General features: G+C 40.6%; 2 protein-coding genes across 32 annotated transcripts in view; both read right to left on the minus strand.

The window, feature by feature from the left end:
• HOOK1 (hook microtubule tethering protein 1) overlaps positions 1–21,141 on the minus strand; it is a 301,302-nt gene that overhangs the window by 219,694 nt on the left and 60,467 nt on the right. The gene's annotated exons all lie outside the window — the stretch shown is intronic.
• The window catches only part of FGGY (FGGY carbohydrate kinase domain containing), a 486,889-nt gene that overhangs the window by 96,892 nt on the left and 368,856 nt on the right, over positions 1–21,141 (minus strand). For all 31 annotated transcript variants that reach the window (XM_077988455.1, XM_077988468.1, XM_077988427.1 and 28 more), the window contains one exon: positions 5,709–5,783. In XM_077988455.1, the coding sequence (XP_077844581.1) occupies positions 5,709–5,783 (75 nt within the window). The remainder of the gene's footprint in view (positions 1–5,708; positions 5,784–21,141) is intronic.

Genomic DNA, 21,141 nt, shown 5'->3' on the forward strand with positions numbered 1-21,141 from the left:
CAGTCCTTATGTGTTAATATCTTCCTAAAGCACATTATCCTCATCCCTGTGTTTCTAAGTTCATTAAACTCAGTAAAAACCGTTATTGTTTGAGAAGAGAACATTGCCTTAGAGTTATGGAAGTGAATCTTAATGCAGAATTCTTCAGTTTTAGATAAGATAGTTGAACATCTGAAAAATCTTAATTTACTTGAAAGTTCAAAAACTAGAGTTCAAAAATCAAAATTTATTTGGGATGAGGACTAAAAACAAGAAGATGAACTGTGATGTGGCCTTAAGGGGGCAGCCACATGATGATGCCTGAGAAAGGAGCTCCAGAAAGAATAGAGGAAGAGGATTTTTTGGTGGGTAGCGAGTCTTTGAAATGTTTAGAGATTGAGCAATTTGGGGAGATGTCAAAGTCCTAGGTGTAGACCTGGGAGTGAATTGCTAAAGGGGAGGGAAGAGAAGTCAGAAGAGATAAGAAAGTCAAGGATCTGGGAGGCCAATGTGTCTCTACAGATGGCATAGCCACCAAGAAGAAGGCATGAGCCAATATCTTGTTTTTTAGTGAAAGTGTGACAGTATTGTTCAGGTTGAAACCTAGGAATGTAGTGAGTTTAGCCAAGGTGAGGAATAGGGTTTTGGAAGTCAGCAGGATGCTGCCCTGACCTCACATCCTGTGGGGGTGGGGAGTAAAGGGTAAATGAAGCCTGCTTTGACAAGGCTGTCTAGGGAGCTGTCACCCCAGGGGATGGGGGAACCTGGGAACAGGAGTGGTCAGAGGGTGATCTGGGAACTATAGGACATGAAATGCTAATTGCTTTGGCATAAATCATGAGGGACAGGGGCAGTTCAGGAGCAAAAGACACAGCAGTTCTAGCCCAGAGGTCTTTAGGGTTTGTTGAAGCTATTCATGAATCTGGTAAAAATATGGATTAGGTAAAACCTGGGCCTCCAAAAACAATCCACAGATGTAGTGTGTTTAGAAAAATTCAAACATGTTGTGCCATATAAGGCCAGATCCTACATACTAACTAGGGCTGATCATTCCCAGATGTTCTTTGTTAAGCTTTTTGGGGTGTCATGAATCCCCTTGAGAATATGCCAAAACCTATTGACCTCCCCAGAAAAAAAAAGTCACATACAAAATAGTACTATAAATAATTTCAGGAGGTCTACAGATGCCTGAAGTCCACCATGGATCATTTGATGCCTGTGGATTCCAGGCAACCCCAGTCTGCTCTAACGGCATGAATCTGTAGTAGCTAAGAGCATGAGTTTTGAATTCAAAAAACCCAGGCTGGCATTTACATATTTCACATATTTCTTATATTTCACATATTTCTTATACCTTAACCTTTCTATAACTCAATTGCCATTTTTTTTGCCATGTGAATAATAGTATCATATTCACTTAGTTAAAAATTCTATAGATTGTCAGAAATGTCAACACGCAAAAAAATTAAAAATGTGGTATTAGGCTTGATGAAATCTAATAATACCTACCATATAAGGCTGCTGCTGTAGGCAGCAAAGGTAAAACTTGTAGAAGAGTGTCCAGTTCACGAAAGGTGAACAAGGAGAGTTCTTCTGGTTATCAGCTACATGCTAGGCACTCTGCTATGCACTTTAATAGCATCTCTAATCCTAACGCAAATGTGAAACCTGCATATTGTTATTCCCACTTAGGAGATATATAATTTGACTAAGCAATACAGTCTGTATGGGATGGGAGAATAGCTGTCTCCTAATTTGTATGGAAATGTCAGGCAAAACTGGTATCTTTGATATTTCTAAAACCAGGGACTTAGGGGCACGCGATTAGCAGGCCTGAGACAAGAATAAAACAAAGCACATTTCCTGGGAAAAGGAAAGAAATGATCCAAGTAAGAGGCACTCCCTCCAGAGGGGCTGTGACAGATAGCCTGTCTCTCCCCCATGTGGTATTGTCGGCTGGAATTTCCCACTCAGTCTGGCGGTTCCTTAAAGGACCTCCCCTTTCGGTGTCCCAGACTCCAATCTGTGTAATACTCCACCCTACTGAAATGTCCCACCAAAGGGCTTTGTGTGAAAATGATTTTGTGCTCACCTTTCTGGAAAAAATGTTTTCACAGAGAAATTTAAATTAAAATTAGGCTATTCCACTGGGAATGTACAGAACCGAATGCAAATCAAGAGACTTCAAATGCAAATAGTACCTTTTAAGGGTCTGTTCTGCAAAGAAAACTATAGATGAACAGGCTATGGATAAACTGCGTGGTTGACAGGTCTTTCAATTAAGCATGATCAAGAGAGAATTTTACTTCATGGAGGGTTTTGCACAGTCCCAAGTTAACTTGATTACAATCCTCTTTAATTTCATTTCATCCCAACAAAATAGCACCCAAAGATATGACTACATATAGAGAGAAATTTGCTTAACTTTCAGATGACCGACAACAAATACGTGCTCTGGCAATATTCAGGGCTAATGAAACAAAATATTTTTTCCGAAGTTGAACATGATGGGAAAATATCTGTTACCAGAATACCTCATTAAAATGCACATTTTTTTTTTGCCTAAAAGATCAGCACACTGAGATACATTTGCAAAACAGACTGAAACCCTCACAATTCACTTGACTCCACAAAAAAGCCTTATCGAGAAAAATCTCTGTCTTAAAATGCCTTCCTTTCATGGTATTATAAAGGTCATTAAGACAATGGACAGAATAAATATGATAGCTTTTAATACATGTACGGCCCATTAAATACAAGATTGATTTTCCAAGTGTGTGGTACTTGAGAAAATGTAGCTGGCTTTTTTTCTTCCCCTCTCCTGCCTTCTTTAAGTTTAACCTCATTTATACATTTCTGGACTTCTGCTGCAGTACTCTTACCAGGAAAGGGACCTCTGTGAGACAATCCTGGCCAAATTAACGTTATTTTCTAATATATGTTAAGTAAAAACGATTCTTAGGAATATCTGAAAGCTTATTTCACCCATGTAGCTTTTACAAACAGATCAAACGAAAATGCAGCATGGTAAAGTGGAAAGAGCAGGAGCCTGGGTGTGAGATGGAGAAAGGTTCAGATTCCAACTACCACCCAGTAGCTGTTTGACCTTGGCAAATGGTCCTCCCTTTGTCTGTAAAATGAGAACAAACCCATCTACTTACAGGGTTACAATGTTAAGCTACCAGTAGGCAAGGTACTCTGTTTGGTGCCTGGCACACAGTCGTGTCTGACGAAAGGTAACTATCATTACCACTATGTGATGGTGCCCCTTGGTCCATCCTGTTTGGCCTCATCCTTCATGTCCTCCCCTTAGCATGTGCTCAAAAGGGGGAGTATCACACCATTCTGATTTTCCAAGATTATTCATTTCAATATAAACTATTCATTCCACTATGGGACTCTTTTATACAATAACATTAACCAATCAGAAAACAAAAGTTCCTCAGTACAGTCGTGTGTCCTTTAACCATGGGAATACACTGCGAGAAATGCATGGTTAGGCGATTTTGTCATGCAAACATCATAGACTGTACTTCCACAAACCTGGATGGTATAGCCTACTACATACCTAGGCTATGTAGAGTATGGCCTATTGCTCCTAGGCTGCAAACCCATACAGCACGTTACTGTACTGAACACTGTAGGCAACTGTACCACAATAGTAAATATTTGTGTATCTGAACATATCTAAACATAGAAAAGGTGCAGTAAAAATACAGTATTATACTCTTATAGGACCACTGTCATATATGAAGTCCCTCGTTAGCCAAAACATTATGTAGCAGATGACCGTACTTCACATGTCTAGTTTTGTTTCAGAATGCTGGGGGTTCAAATCCCACCTCTGCCACCAACTATATGGCCCTGCACAAGTTAATTAATCACATATAGGCTTAGGTTTCCAGTCTGTGGAACGGGGATTATAATATCTACGTAATAAGGTTAAATTAGATAATTTGTGCAATGTATCTAGCACAGTGCTTGGCAAATATAAAATACTTCTTAACTTGGCCAGGCGTGGTGGTTCATGCCTGTAATCCTAGCACTTTGGGAGGCCGAGACGGGCAGATCACGAGGTCAAGAGATGGAGATCATCCTGGCCAATATGGTGAAACCCCGTCTCTACTAAAAATACAAAAAATTAGCTGGGTGTGGTGGCGCACGCCTGTAGTCCCAGCTACTCTGGAGGCTGAGGCAGGAGAATCGCTTGAACCCAGGAGGCAGAGGTTGCAGTGAGCCGAGATGGCGCCACTACACTCCAGCCTGGCAACAGAGCAAGACTCTGTCTCAAAAAAAAAAACAAAACAAACAAATAAACAAAACCCAAAAAACCCTCTTAATTCATTTATTATTATCATCATAATCATCATTATCATTATTATAAAACCGGACAGCTAAATAATTATCTTTAGTACTGATGCACACTTTTTTTCTATTTTCATCTTACTATTCATTTCCTGCATTTTTATAGCTGTCAGAATTGTGTGCTTTTGACCAAGTTTCCATGCATAAAGACATCTGACTGATTTCACTGAATTGGCCAAGCTATTAGACCAACAAGAAAATTGCTTCAGGAAGATATAGTAAAACTAGTGTATAATCTAAAAGGGCTGTTTAATCAAGTTGACTGACTCTATACTTCTATGCAGTTGCATTAAAGAAGGTATATCCCTTCAGTATTAGTATTATTACTATTTGGGAAGTTCCATTCTTTATTGTACATACGTGGTGCCTGGATAAATCTGAGCATTAAAAAAGCACTTCTGCTGGTGGTGTGAATAAGTATACATATCATTTAAAGGAATAAAGTTATGAAAACAGTTGTGTGAAGAAACAGAATAATTGAATATCATATATGTACATATAGCATTAAACATATTTGCTTAAACAGGTGTTACTGAAAAATAAATTTTGAATCAAAATTAGATAAACTGATTTTTTCTTTCTGTTAATTCCTATTCTCTTTTCAGAAGTGGCTAAGCCTCACTGGATTAACTTAATTTCGGGTACATACCTGCTGTGAGACCCTGAAGGCCATGATCTACTCTCCTAAAATGCACTTTGTAACATATGCGCACATACAACCTTCTGGATGTGATTTCAGGATTAGAACCCTCTTGTAGCCCATCCATAGCCACCTCTAGATAAGAAGATTCCTTAGACAATCGTTAAGCTTTTAGGATTTCATTTCCAATTTTGATTTATCTTTAGCTTAGAAACTCCTAACATTTTAGATGTAAATTCCCCTCTTCCTCCCTAATCATCCTAACCTCACGTTAAGCAGCTACTTATCAAAAAACAAACACTTTCATGTTCTAAGGAAGCTTCCTATTTAAAGGACCCCTATCATGAATCCTTTTGCAAAGTGAACAATATAATGTATTTTATAAATCAGACATTCTTAACAACCTTTCTTAATGCAAGCATACATAGCATCTGCTTGCTTGCTTCTATTTAATTAAATTTAGAAGACAAATTAGATAAATGACAAGTATAATCTTCACAGATTTTAACTCCTTTCAGCTTTTAGTTACGTGAGGTTATTAGTTAAAGCAGGTGAGGCCTTTCATCAACATTTCCTTCCAGACATACAAGAATTTCTTTTTTGCAAACAATCTTTTAATTAAGAATCTCTGTCACAAAAGCATGTGCTGTATCTTGGGGAGCCGGTGGCCTAGGGTATACTGATGGCTCCAAGTCTCTCTAAAAATGGCATTACAGTATCTTACAGCAATGGCTTGAACTGTGGCCAGGTAGAGAATGGCAAGATCATCGAGGTCCTGAGACAGTTTCAATCCGGTGACCTATAGGGATGAAGGGAAGAAAAGAAGAAGATGGTCAAAAGAAGCTGCCGTGGATAAAGACAGTTCCCATGAAATACGTTCAGATGTGTTTTCTTGCCGAAACAAGTTCATATGCAAATCCCCTTTTTGTGAGCAGAACGTGAAAAGCCTACTAAGTTGTTTAATCTCCAGACCTGGGAAAAACTATCCCTTCCTCCCCAAAAGAAAATACTCTGACCTTAGATTAAACAAAAACAAAACAAATACCACAGGAAGATTATGTTTGATATTTCTTAGACTATAATTAAATACCTTTTATTTTAAAACATTCTCTTTTCTTACAGATACCTATTTTCTGAGGCTTACAAGAAATCAACACGTAACAGTGGCATTCTAGTACAAGATGATCTTGTTTTGTGTTCTGCTACTGTCAGAATTCAGTGTAACAGCATTCAGTGTCCAATCCAGGGTAAAATAATACATCTCCTACAAATATTATAACTACTAGGGGATAACTTAGAATCTGTGGGTTGCAAGGGAATCCCATTAAAGTCAATAAGAATCAGATGTTTATATGGAGTATGTCAATCTCTGAGAGAGTCCAGAACTGAACAGGATGCTGGATTTGTATGCCATCAGGACTTACTCACAGTCCTGCTTTCATGTCTTCTACTCATCAAGATGTTCTCTTAGGACATTTCTAGAGGCTGCTGGGTTCTTCAAGACGAGCCCAGTGTTTGTAGGCATCAGCAGCACAGTTCACTTTAGATTATCACATTATAAAATTAATTCACCAACATTCATTTACTCGGTTCCTATGGTGTGTGTTGTCCTGAGCTCAACCAGGTATGGACATGCAGTTTGCATCAAAATAGGGGAGCTGAGTGGTCTATGTAGGTCCCTTCCTCTATCTTCTCTGGCCCCATTTAATTACTCTCTCCAGATTTCACCCTCAAGCCCACTGCAATTGGCCTATGGCAGGGCACAGGTACCATTCAGTTGCCCAAACCAGGAAACTCGGGAGCCCTCTTTTTTTGAGACAGAGTCTCACTTTGTCTCCCAGGCTGTGATCTCGGCTCACTACATCCTCCGCCTCCTGGGTTCAAGCGATTCTCCTGCCTCAACCTCCCCAGTAGCTGGAATTATAGACATGTACCACCACATCCGGCTTTTTTGTATTTTTAGTAGAGACGGGGTTTCACCATGTTGGCCAGGCTGGTCTCGAACTCCTGATGTCATATGATACACCTGCCTCAGCCTCCCAAAGTGCTGGGATTGCAGTTGTGAGCCACTGCACCTGGCCAAAAGCCATCTTTCTTGACCTCCCCCTGTCTTCCCATATTTAAGCAGTCTCCAAGTCTTATATGTTTGATCTCTCAAATCTCTTTTGAATGCATCTCCTTTTCTTGATCCTTACTGTCATTCACTTCCTTAATTCAAGTCACCATTACGTCCTTCCTAATTGCTGACAGAGGCCCTGAGGAAATCTCACTGTTTCTAATTGTGCTCCTTTCCACACTGGAGCTAGACCGACTGTTCTTAAATGCAAATCTGATCATGTTACTCCCTGTAAAACATTCTCCCCATTGCCCTCATTTCACAGTAGAAATGCCTTCACTGTCTCGTGTGCTTCTTTCTGGGCTCGCCCTTGCTTCTTCTCCAGTGTTTACTCTTGTCCTTCCTCGCTCTGTATCCTATGCTCCAGCTATGCTGAATTATTTATCTAAGTCTGTTGATGCGAGGATTCCTACATTCAGTAGAGCTACCTGCTGACAGTTTTTCTTGGCAAATAATTGGGCAATCAGATTAGAATGATGGCTTTGATTTTTTAATACACAAGTAGATAGAAAATTAAAATGAGACACACGAGAAGAACTCTGGGGCTATGTCATCCTAAGCCATTAACTGTGAAAGAACATCCTTCACAAAGTTTCCTAGAAACCTAAGCATATAGTAAGAATTCTGGAACTCAGAGAGAACATGAACCATGCTGACATTATAGAACTTCATTTCACAGTGAGGAAATAATGTGCCTAAGGGAACACAGAGAATGGACACCAGAATGTAGGTGTCCTGATGGTCTTTGTCTTACTCACCAAAACTCTAATGCCCAGTGCTGTGCCTGGAACATAGTAAGCACTAAGTTAATATTTGCTGAGTGACAATTCACTCAGCACTGTGAACTGTGAACCAGTGACAATTCAATGCTTCTTTTCTACTTTTAGATACCACTTTCTCTTCTTAGGTCCTATCCTTCTTTGTTACATTCTACAATTATAGGTGGACAAAGTTCACTGCCTCGGCTCCTCCCACAATCAGAGAGGAAGAGACCATGCCCCAAGAGAAAAGAATACTGGAAGAACACTTTTAGTCACTTGCTCCATGCTCCCAGCTGCCCTCCCCCGTCCCTAAACTTACCCTTTCTCATCTAGAAAAGTGGCTTTTACGAGAATAGGGTAAAAGGAAAGGTTCCTGTAGCTCATATAGAGCCTTTGTGTGAACTTGAAAAAGGCACCCCATCTGGAAGAATGAATTATAAAAAGGTGCAGAGTAAGCAGGATTTCAGCCTAGTCATAGCCCCCTGAGCTGAACACTTTCTGTGAGCTGCCTGCACCATGCAGGCATGCAGTGGTCCTGGCAATGATTACTAGGCATGAACACCAGTCATGAGCTGAGCACCCCTGAGCTGAACACTTTCTGCGAGCTGCCTGCACCATGCTGGCATACGGTGGTCCAGGCAACGATCACTAGTCATGAACGCGATTCACACACGGTTTCTCTGTCTCTCCGGTACTGGCCTGGCCTCAGCAGCACCTCTGCTATTAGGTCTCCTAGGGAAGTTGCTGGGCCATGGCTTAGCGTACTGTTCTAGAGCCTGTCCAGGAGGCTGCCTCTCTTTGACTTCCTCTCTCTGGTCATCAATAGGAAGTGGATTAAGCCATGATCCTCTGTGTGGCTGACTGACTCCTAAAGACCAGATTTGGATAATTTGTGCTAGAAGTGTGGGTAAAATATGACTTTGTATATAAGATGCATTACCCAACAGTATTTATTAGGAACCCCAGTGCCTTGTGTAATAATACCGATAATGTAACGGGTTCTGATATCCTTCTCAATTAGTAAGAATCCATAAGAGAGAAGAAAGGGTGTGATATAGCTGGATTTAACTTCCTTAATCACCAACAGATATCCAGGAGAATTTCCAAAAAGCATTGGTATTCAAGCAAAAAGATATCATGGACCCTTTTCTAAATTTCCAGTGCCTCCAGAGCTCAGAAATCATAGAGGAGAAAAGGGAGGATAATTTTTTTCCCCAGAAACTGAAAATGACATAATCAATGTAATTGAGCACTAAATTTAAATCCTGAGCTTGCTAGCAGCTATGGCAAAAAGGGACATATGAGGGTGAAATAGCTTTTTTCTGATAAATAAAACATAACTATCCTTGAAGGGAGACAAAATTATTCCTGGGAAGAAATTCTAGAAGAGATTTATTGCATGGATCGTAATATAGAAGGTATTCAGTATCAAAAGGGAAGCAGCAAACAGAGTTCTCACACAACCATTTCCAATATTCCCTCACCACTAACCCTAGAGTCATGGTATTGAAATGTGACTTAGTGAAAGATATTTATCTCTTAAGTGCAAAGACACTGAGGTCTGAGGTCTTTGCTTCCTTGACATCTCATCTGATATGCAGATGATCGTTAAGACCATTTAATTTTCTCTCAAATACCAGGGACCTCAGCCCAGTCAACCCATGACGGAACTTCGCAGGGAGTGCCACGTAGACTGCCTGAGAGGCTACAAAGGACCCTTGGGGAGCTGTCTTGGAAGGGAGGTGGTGACAGTGCCCTGGGAGTGCCAAAGAAGTCCTGGGGAGGCACAGCTTTGAAATGTCTGAAAAGGCTAGGATAGACCAGATGAACTGATTCCCTAGCTGGAGGCTCAACGGTTCCATTAAGAGGAAGTAGAGAGGAAGCATGAGTAGAAGGAGTGTGTTTATTGATGTCCCTGTCCCTATTTTGAATGTTTGGGCGAGACAGACAAATGTGTAGGGAAGCCTGATGGGAGAGTTGCAAGGGTAAGCACATTTTATCTATTTTGGCTACTGTGTAATGAAGAGAACTGTAAGAAAAAGCGCTTATAATTAATATTTGGGTGTATGAAAATACAATGGCCAAAACAATGCAAGTAACTGCATTGCCTAATTTTAACCTCCTAGATTATGAATATAAAGCACTTATGTAAATATTGGGAGTTGTGAGGTTAGAAGTGTATGCCAATAGAAAGAAAGAGCTTTAGAGGAAGGGACCTGGGTTTAAATATTGACATTTTCTCTAATTTAGCTGCATGACACTATATGAATTTTGTAACCTCTGTGAGCTCAATTTTTTCATCTGCAAAAAAAGGGATAATACCTCAAATTATTTTTGTGAGGATTACATGAGGTATCATTTGCAAAGTGAATTACTTTCTTCAGTAAGCTGTACTGAGTCTACAAGAGCTACACACTCCTGTAACTCTTATGGTGCCAACTGTGCACATAGGTGGCACTTAAATGTTCATTTTCTTAATGTGGCACATATATACCATGGAATACTACAGAGCCATAAAAAAGAATGAGATCATGTCCTTTGCACGGACATGGATGAATCTGGAAACCATTATCCTCAGCAAACTAACATAGGAACAGAAAACCAAACACCACATGTTCTCACTCTAAGTGGGAGTTGAACAATGAGAACACATGGACACAGGGAGGGGAACATCACACACTGGGGCCTGTAGCGGGGTGGGGTGGAAGGGAGGGAGAGCATTAGGACAAATACCTAATGCATTCGGGGCTGAAAACATAGATGACAGGTTGATAAGTGCAGCAAACCACCATGGCACATGTATAACTATGTAACAAACCCGCACGTTCTTCACATATATCCCAGAATGTAAAGTAAAATAAAAAAATAAAGTAAATTCATTTTCTTTCTCTTTCTCTTAAAAAGTGTTCATTCTCTTTCTCTTGAATTGCATGAAAGGCTCAATCCCATTCATTTATTGGGATATGGGAATAATGTATGCCCTTCATTATGCTATGGGTACTACTGAGGATATGAATGAGGGCCACTGGAGACTAGTGACTGTTCAGTGTAGGGAAGCCAGGGCAGAAGTTGATCATCAGCACTGGGACCATAATGTTAAAGGTACAGGCATGCAGGAGTATGGAGAAGCCCCTGAGTGCCCAGGGACACAGAGTGGGGGGATTCTTGCAAGAACTCCTTGAGGAAGCCTTAGTACTTATCAATCTACACACTTTCATTCATTGTAAAAAGAAGAGACAGATGGTCACTGTCCACCATGGACTTCGGCTTAAATCTGGCAACTTAGTAGCTGTCTAAACTACTGCATCTCCCCTCAACTCTTTCCTGGGATCCTAGTCCAGTGTAGGTTTCCAGGGATCCTACTCTAGATTTACTGAATCTCTTTCCTGGGATCCTAGTCCAGTGTAGGTTTCCTGGGATCCTACTCTAGATTTACTGAACCTCTTTCCTGGGATCCTAGTCCAGTGTAGGTTTCCTGGGATCCTACACTAGATTTACTGAACCAGCAATTTGCATTTTACCACGGTCCTAATGCACAATAAATTGTGGAAATGACTGCTCTAAACCTTGGTATTATAAATTATAGGTTCATAGGTTCTAAAATAGTTGAGATTATCAATAAACATATTAGCAATTAAATTTTTTCCTACCTAGTTGTTAAAGGAATTGATTATATATACAAATAAGAAAAAAAAAAAAAGGCTTAAAAATAGTTTCCCAAGGGATCTCTAAAGATTACAAAAGACAAGAAAATGGGATTCACAAGTCCTGAGATTTTTCTATGGTGATCAGAGCCTGATGGGGGTATCCAAGGCTGGGGGGAATTCACTGAAAGCTTTCCAGAACACAATGGAGAGGGAGAAATGCTCTGTTTGCTCAGTCAATAATGAAGGTGGAGCTGATGGAAAAGGCAATGAGGAGGATCACAGAAAGATTTATAGGAAGCCTCTGGAGGGAGGAGGACATTGGAGGACAGGTCTGAGATAATCACTGCCTTGGAAGAGAAAGGGGGACAAATCTTCCCAAAAATTAATTTAGAGGTTTCAGTAAGTGTCTGGAATCTAGGCTAACACTTGGCATTGCCTACATCCCATCCACATTTGAGAAATGCAGATGACTGTGCTACCACAATGCTGTAAGCAGAATCTTAAACATGTCCCCTCAATATTCTGTACCCTGGTTATTCAATCAAACACTAACTGAGGCCCTGTTGTAAAGGAACTGGGCAGATAAAATTATTTAATAGCCAGATGACCTTAAAATAGGGAGATTATCCTGGATTATCTGGTTGGGTCCAGGGTAATTACATGAGCTCTTAAAAGCAGAAGAGAGGCCAGGTGCGGTGGCTCACGCCTGTAATCCCAGCACTTTGGGAAGCAGAGGTGGGCGGATCACGAGGTCAGGCGATCGAGACTATCCTGGCTAACATGGTGAAACCCTGTCTCTACTAAAAATACAAAAAATTAGCCGGGTATGGCGGGCGCCTGTAGTCCCAGCTACTTGGGAGGCTGAGGCAGGAGAATGGCGTGAACCCGGGAGTCGGAGCTTGCAGTGAGCCGAGATTGCGCCACCGCACTCCAGCCTGGGCGACAGAGCGAGACTCCGTCTTAAAAAAAAAAAAAGAAAAAAAAAAAGCAGAAGAGAAAGGCAGAGGAGTCAGTTAAGAGACACAGTATGAGAGGAGGACAGGAGAGATGAAGCAGAAATAGAAATCAGAGTGGTTCAAAGCATGGGAGAGATTTGACCCATCATTGCGGACTTTAAAGATGGCGGCAGGGGTGACAGGCCCAGAAATGCAGGAGGCCTCTGAAAGCTGAGAAGGCCCACTGGCTGACCTTTAGCATGGACACAGGGACCTCAGTCCTACAACTGCATGGGACTAAATTAGGTCAACCACTTGAATGAGTGTGGAAGCAGATTTTCCCCAGAACCTTCCAATAAAAACCTTTGATTTTGGCCTTGTGAACACTTTCTTTGGTTACAGAGGAACCAGCAGAATCAACCTAGATTTCTGACCTGCAGAACTGTGGAAGAATAAATTTAAGCCACCAGATTTGTGTAATTTATTATAGCAAGCAAAAATGATGGATGGACACTGCCCCTCATGACCTTACTCTATTGGTGAATTCTACACCACACAAGACTACTTTGTTTGCTGTTTACCCAAAGCACGAGGCCCTTCACACTTTGCCTTGCTTCTGAGGTGTTTAAGTCTAAGCCATTTTGATACGCTCATACACTGTTTCTCAAAGCTGCTCTGTACAACTCTTCTGGCCTGTACTTGCTGTTGTCTAACCCTGTCTTGGATCTGCACACCAAGATTATACATCATGGACTCTATCCTTGGTCCTCTGGCCTTAGTTCCTTTGTGTTGTTTTGTCTTGGACCTTCCCAGTAGATTCCACCTGATTCGCCCCTCAATCTTTTATCATGCCACATGACCTTGGGAAACACTCCTGCCCGTAGTCCATTCTGTGGTTTTACCTGTTGTTTAGTGTATATAGGAAAGATAAAGGAGCAGTAAGAAAGGAAAGTCTGATTCTGTGATAGAATTTAAAAAGTCATTAAAATGAAAAAGGAAGATGCCAGGCACATTAAAAACAAAGCAGAAGCAATGAAAACAACAACAATGACAAAGATCTAGTTTTTTTATTTTTCTTTTTCCCCAAAGAATGTCATTGACCCAGGTTTGAATTGACTGGTTCCAGTTCCACTTATACTGTTTTCTCCTGTGGGTAAGCTACTTAAACTCCCTGAGCCTCGGTTTCTCTCTTCTTTTAAATGGGACGACAACATTGTCTTGCAGGGTTGTTGTGAAGGTTGTTGATGATACATGTAAAGCATCTACCATGATGCCTGGTGCATCAGGTGCCTGAAAAATGGTATCTATGAAAAATCACAACACCAGCTGACAAATTAGTCACTTCAGTAAAATATATATATTTTTTCAGTAAAGTATATATTTTAAATAAAATATAAATATGTAAATTTATATATAAATACACAAATAAAAAATATATTTGTTCAGTAAAACATATATATATATATTCAGTAAAATTTGTGACCAATTTGTACACCAGTTTGGTATTGTGATTATATATATGTAATCAGAAAACCAGTTAAAGACACTGAGAATATTAAGCTTTGTTACAGGATTTGATTTTTCATAAGCAAAAATATGTTAAAAAAAAAAAGGCTGAATAAATCAGCGTTAAATAACAGCGAAAACATCCACAAACTCATATCAGAGTCCATGTGTTTCCAAAGCTTATAAATGAAAGCTTATAAATGAAAGCTTATAAATGAAAGCTTATAACTTGAAAGCTACTTCAGTTAGCTCATGAGCTTCCAGCTCTATCATCCATCTCCCTATCAGAAAAGTCACAGGGGTGCAACCTCTGCTTTCTCTTGACTCTTGCAGATACCCTGAGTTGGTGACTCCTTCCACATCTGGATCTGTTTAGCGATGCCTACAGCTAGCTGGGATTCATTCCCTTGGGAACTGGCTAAGATCTCCCAGTGCTTCCTCCCTGACTTTCCTGGTTTTCCACATACACACTATCTCTGTGCTTGCTTTGAAGAGTTGTTGGAGCAGCACTCAACCTCTCCAGCAGTTTGAGTAGCACACGCTCTGATGTTAGAAGTCACAGCTCTTCAAAGAAGCAGAAAATCACTTTTTGTTCTGGGTAGTTTGTTACTTTTAACATGAAGCAGAGAAAATATGTTTCAACCAATGGTGAATAGGGTGCATTTGGTGTGTTTTCGGGGCCTGATATGTCTCCAAGGTCATTTGCTTTGTTGAGTAGTTATTTCAGGAAAATAATTTTTCAAAATCCCAAACACCACAAAACAAAGGCCATGCCAATTTTTTGTGAATAGAAACTGCTCATATATATGAGAAGGCAAGGACTCTTCCAGAATTCCTATAACACTAGCTATTCCATAAGGTGCACCAAATTTGAGTTTCCTATTGTACTGATGAGGAAACTGAGGGCCAAGGACTTGAACAAAGAAGATCAATCTCAAGACCTGTATGAAACTTGCTTTCTGCAAGGACCAAGGGCCTAGTGTGCTTCTTTGGCTGGCTGTTTGGGCTGGTGAGTCCAGTCAGTTCTGGGGCTAAAGTGGGAGGCCCATGGCTGGCCGCTCAGCATTCAAAAGCCACACAGGATCCTGTTGGCCATCTCTTAATGTGCAAGTAAAGGCCACCAAGCAGGACCTGCCAATTCAAGGGCATTACTGTGCTGTCTGTCCATTGTGCCAACACCTGCCATCTGGCGCTGACAGCGACCCTGCAAAGAAGCCTGGGTCACTCTTGCTTCCTTGTGGGCAGATCAGCTGCACAGAGTTAACCCGCCAAAGGTCATACACTGGTATATCTTCAAGACAAGTTCAAACATAAGTCCGATTTCAAAACCTGAGCCCTCTTTACTGCTTTGCAGTGGTAAAAACCATCCAACAAAACATTTAAAATAAAAACAACCACCAAGAAAAAAAATCCCTAAAACATGCAACTATTCCTGATGGTGAGTATTTATCTTCAACTTTTTTTTTTTTTTTTTGAGATGAAGTCTCATTCTCTCGCCAGACTGGAGTGCAGTGGCGCGATCTCAGCCCACTGCAACCTCTGCCTCCCGGGTTCAAGGGACTCTCCTGCCTCAGCCTCCTGAGTAGCTGGGACTACAGGCATGTGCCACCACGCCCAGACAATTTTTTGAATTTTTCGTAGAGATGGGGTTTCGCCATGTTGGCCAGGATGGTCTCGATCTCTTGACCTGGTGATCCACCCGCCTTGGCCTCCCAAAGTGCTGGGATTACAGGTGTGAGCCACCAAGCCCAGCCTATATTCATCTACCTTTATGTGTGACCATGTCATTTTCTTACTTTAAAAGTAAGCAATTTTTTTTTGGGGGGGGTGTCTGTCTTGTTTTTAATGAACCTAAAATCATCAGCACTTACTGTTTTGAGACTGACTGTTATTACCTAAGCTTCTGCTTCTTTTAAATAATCATATTGCAGCCCTCACCTTTCTGTGCTTCGTTTATCAACTGGAAAAGAGAAATGTTTACATAGTGGGGTACTTAGTCCAACCATGCTGTTAGGCTGCTCATCCCCCACCTCCTCCACCTCTCTTTAGTCCAGTGCTTCAGGCTGATATTGTATCATCAAAAGAAAAATGAGACAGCTAGTCACATGATAGGAGTCAATTGTTACCAGAACAAAAAGGAAATGATACTATGAAGCATAAGGAAGAGATTCCTGGGTTATGTCCTGTTCCTACTTATGAAGGTAGGCACCTAGTGTGGAAGGCATTAGGACCAGGTCAAACCGCAAGTGGCTATTTGTTTTGAAATCTGAGTCAGTGAGGGTGGGAAGGAAACTAGTACCTTACTGAGAAGAGACAGGGTCAGAGTTTAAATCCAAAGACCATGGTTAGGGTAAAAGTGGGAGGATAAGCCACAAGGTTGGTGGTCAGAAGAACAGAGGAGGAAGGACTAGCTTAAGGAACATAGTTCACTATGAAACCACGTATAATGCATGTTGAAACTCCCTTTCTTAATAGTCCTCCACGAGTTTTGCAAAGTCCAGAGTTTGTATCCTAAAAGGATGGGGTGTATATCCTAAAAGGCAAGCTCTGCCACTTCTTGGCTTTACAACCTTGAGCAGGTCACTGTTCATTCCTCATTTGGCGAACAGTGATTAAAAGAACTGTTTGACCATAAGGCAATTATTTGGTGCCAGCTTCTGACCTAAGAACTGTTGAGATTTTAAAAAGCAAATAAGCCGTCGCTCCTATCCTCAAAATGTTTTTCCTATAGAGTAAATTGAAAACACATGCTATGTCTTATGACAGCCTTGATCTTATTTTCTTCAGTGAAAATTATACTCCCTATTGCTTTCAATGTAGGTTTTAATTCTTTGATTGCATTTTTAGTTGTCTTGTGGTCTTTGCCATTTCCCCTTTCTTCTCATTCCATTGTCCTTTCATCTTAACTCATTCTTTCCTAATAAGTTTCTGGCCTATTTCATAGAGATATGCCTTGAAACAAAAATTCTGGCTGGGAACAGTGGTCCATGCCTATAATCTCAACACTTTGGGAGACTGAAGTGGGAAGACGGCTTGAGCCCAGGAGTTTGAGACCAGCCTTGGCAACACAGTGAGACCCCATCTCTACAAAAAATTTTTTAAAAATTAGCTGGGCATGCTGACATGTGTCTGTGTAGTCTTAGCTACTTGGGAGGCTGAGATGGGAGGACTGCTTGAGTTCAGAAGTCCAAGGTTACAGGGGGCTCTGATTAGGCCACTGCACCACTGCATTCCAGTCTGAGTGACAGAGAGCAAGATCCTGTCTCTTAAAAAAAAAATTAAAAATATTGTATTGAATATATCACAAAGTTCTCTAACATTTTCATTTGGTTTCAGTAGTAAATAATTTTCAAGAGGGCTTTCCTTTAAGTGTTCACAATGGTATTTCTTTTTCTTTGTATGTAATGTTTTTCTATGGGGTTATTATATTTCAACATTAACTAGACAGGTACACACGTTCAGTATTTCCCAGCACACAGCACATGTGATTTGCTCTTATCCCCACTCACTGTATACTTGAATTTGTCTCTTCAGATCTACAGCTAAATGCCAATAGACAGAGTACAGCAGTTTTTATTTTCTGTAGCTTTGCTGGACTGAGGTAGATCAGCACTGCCTAGCTTTCCTAGCCTACAACTAGTAGTGCAAACTACACCCTTCCTCCCAAGTTTACAGAGCTACCAAGGCTTTTCCTACATCTGCCCCATTAACAGATGCTTAGAATGCAAGCCATCACCATTCCTCCTAATTCACACTTCCTGCTTGGGTGGATTCTTGGGCTGGCAGTTTTCAAATGGAATGAACTGAAAGGGCGGCTGGGAACAGGGTCGTGGGGGGATCTAGGAATTTAAACTCACTGGCTGCTTTCCAAAAACAGAACAAAAAACCCAACCATCAGCAGTAAAGTCGAGGGATAGCTGTGCTGTTTTTAGGTTTAAAAGAACCTTGTGCTTTTATGCTAGGGAGCAGAAGGTGGCAAGGTCCAAATTCTTTCCATGGTGGATCACGCATGACTTTGTTCTTATGTCATATATGATATTATCAAACAAGTTGCATTCATCATTTAAATTCTAGAAAATCCTCCCAGATTTTCTTTGGGAATATCAATTCTAGTTTTCCTAGTTGAACACCATCCTAATTCCTAAGGCCTGCATGAGTTCATGACTTTTTTGCATTTTTACAAATATTTTCAAGAGAAGTAGAAAAAGGCTGCATCAGGGTTTGCCAGCCCAATGCCACATGAAAACAATTCCAAAGTCAGACACGTACTGAGCTCCTTCAGCTTGCACTGATTATTAGAGATCACACTGTAAAATAATTATATACACACATACACATATGTACAATAATTACCTCCCCTACTTTTACGTGAACTTAGGACAGGTACTTTTCTTTTTTCTCTGTCTTACCTGGGTTTAGCATAGGCCTGCACACAGCAGGTATTCAATAATAACACAGTGAATGGGTAAATGTTTAACAATGCAAGTAAAGAGTCACCTGAGGGGAGAGTAGAGAACTGGAAGAGTGCAACGCTGCCGAAGCAGGAATATACAGATATCCAGTGGTTTTCCGAGAAAACATTTTCTTTTTATATTATTAAGATAAAATGCTAAAGGGAATCTATCATTGGTTAGACAATGATACAAGGAGCCAAAATTGTAGACATGCATGCCATGCTCTGTTCCTGCTAGAATACTGCACATACTATGATTCCCTTGGCCTCAAACCCCCTTCCCAGCTTCACTCAGTGTCAATGTTACTTCCCGTCTGGAGCTTTCCTGACCGCTGGGACCAGGTTGGGCGATCGTCTTCCATGCATCTGGAGAGCTCTGGACAGTGAAGGACACCTGGAGCTTAATACCACCTTTCCATTCTCTGTTTATATATTCTGTCTGCCTCCCAAAGTTCGTGATATTCCTGAGGGCTGGCATTGTGTCTAGTTACTCATATCCCCCACCAACTGTAATAGGGCCTGTATTTGTTTGATGAACAAACATTCTCATAATTATGATACAATGGGAGCTTATCTTTATTTACTTGGATATTAATATTGGTATTAAATACTTACCATATGGATAGTCAGTATCAGTAGCCATTTAATTCATTTGGTATTAGTAAATTATTCATATGTTTGTTTTATCTAAAGCAACAAATCACCTCTTTATTATCTCCATATTGCCTATAAATTATAAATAAGTATATACTGAGCGCTTACTATGTGTCCAGGGAAACGTTTTAGGGGTCAAAAGAAGAAATTGTACATGGATCTTGCTTTATTGGAATTATCCTGCAATTCTAGATCCTATTAACATTTTCTCAAGCACTGCCCCACCCCCAACCTTAAACATGCTCCATGAAGGTAGGTATTGTTGCACCTTACTCATATCTACAGCAGTGCCTGGCACACAGTAGGGACCCAATTAATATTTGCTGAATGAGTGCTGGAGATAGGCATCACTATAGTTTCCAGCAAAAGGATATAACATGATAACAGAAGAATTTCAGGGTCACTATTTTGATGTTTTCCAAAACTAGACTGAAAGAAGGAGATTTGGGGTGAAGTATTTAGCTCAGAATTGCCTTCCTTCTATCTTATTTACGTCATCTTCTCCTTCCAGTGTTGTGATGCAAATTCATGGAGTGATAGCTATTCCATTGTAGCCTAACCCAAGGACAGTTATAAAGGGAAATCATTGCCAAGAACTATCAAGTGATATATGAGGTATGTGAACAAACGTACAACTTTTTAAAAAAGTAAACGTACCCAGGATTTTTAGATACAACTGGGCATATGTCCCCATGTAAGAAGTTCCTTTTGGTGCATACACACTTATTCTCATGTTATGAGAATTCTTCAGAACATTCCATTGATTTCTTTGGAATTTCATTCTGCATCTGGGTCAACTTTATTAGAATATCCTTCTGATGATAATTCTTAGGTCTTGGATGTCAGGATTGGTTTTAAGAAATGGATAAAAGCTACTGGGAGACATGAAGCCTGACATGCTGGGTACTGAATTTGGGTATGACAGACATTGGCGAAGGAAGGCCCCCTCAGGTCAGTTTTATCTAAAGCAACAAATGACCTCCAGAGCAATGACCATTTTACTATGCAACACTGCTTTATTTTGGGGTCATTTAAAACCCTGGTCAAGCTTCTTAACTGCTTCAACATTTTAAGTATCTAACTCTATTTAGCTTGGCTTCAGATATTTGTCTCTAATTAAGATACTTATTTCTGTACCCATATGAAATGTGTTCTTCCCCTGCCCCCTGTTTACAGACAGAGTTGGTTATCTGAAAGTGTGGCTTTCTAGTTGCGGCCTGTTGCCACATGGCCCTCTCTGGACATTCTTCTCCTGCCTCTATAAATAAGGACACCAAGCTCATGATTTGTTGTGTAGGCATGCTTCATGGACTCGAGATCAACATAACCTTTGCCATATCTAATTTTCTTTTCTTTTCACCATGCCTCCCTTTTAGTAATAGAAGTTGATCATGTCAGCTAGGTAATGAAAATAAAGTTCAGGTCTTCCTGCTGGCATCATAAAAGTATTTAAAACAATCTCAATAAAACTAACCATAAAACTGTAGTAGTTTGCGTCTTGAATTCTTGATTCCATCAGGCCTGCTTCACTATTACGCAGCTTCCTTTGCATAAGCCTTGCCTTGTTTACAGCCTCCATTCTGAACTCTGCCTTAACGTACCTCACACTCACCTTCTCAGCTTTACGACATTTTCCTAGTTCCTGTATTCATGGCTTATTTTCTTATTTGTGGCCTCACCTGGCCCCTCCTCTAGCTTTAACCTGTTTCATCACACCTCAAACATGAGTCTCCTGGTGTCTAAGATGTTGTTACTTTTACATCTCAACTGGGGTGGTTGAGAGCTCTCCCACCAAGTTCATCTGGCCCCTCTAGGAGGGCCTAGAATATCCACAGAGGAAGTGACCCTAAAGGGCACTAACAGCAGGATTTATTCTCCAACATAAGTTATAAATTGTATTCACTTATACCAAAGTTTAATCTGAAATCCTAACTATATTAGTGTAGACTCTGAATAGCCCTGACTCAGAGCCTAGGCAGATGTGTGGCTGCGGCCAGCAAGACCATGGGTGGTAATATTTACTACTGATTTACTGGGCAACCTAAAGATGCAGTTGGAAAATATGACTTTACAGACTGATGTAAA

This window comes from Macaca mulatta, chromosome 1 (genome assembly GCF_049350105.2).
Source record: "Macaca mulatta isolate MMU2019108-1 chromosome 1, T2T-MMU8v2.0, whole genome shotgun sequence".
Lineage (NCBI taxonomy): Eukaryota > Metazoa > Chordata > Mammalia > Primates > Cercopithecidae > Macaca > Macaca mulatta.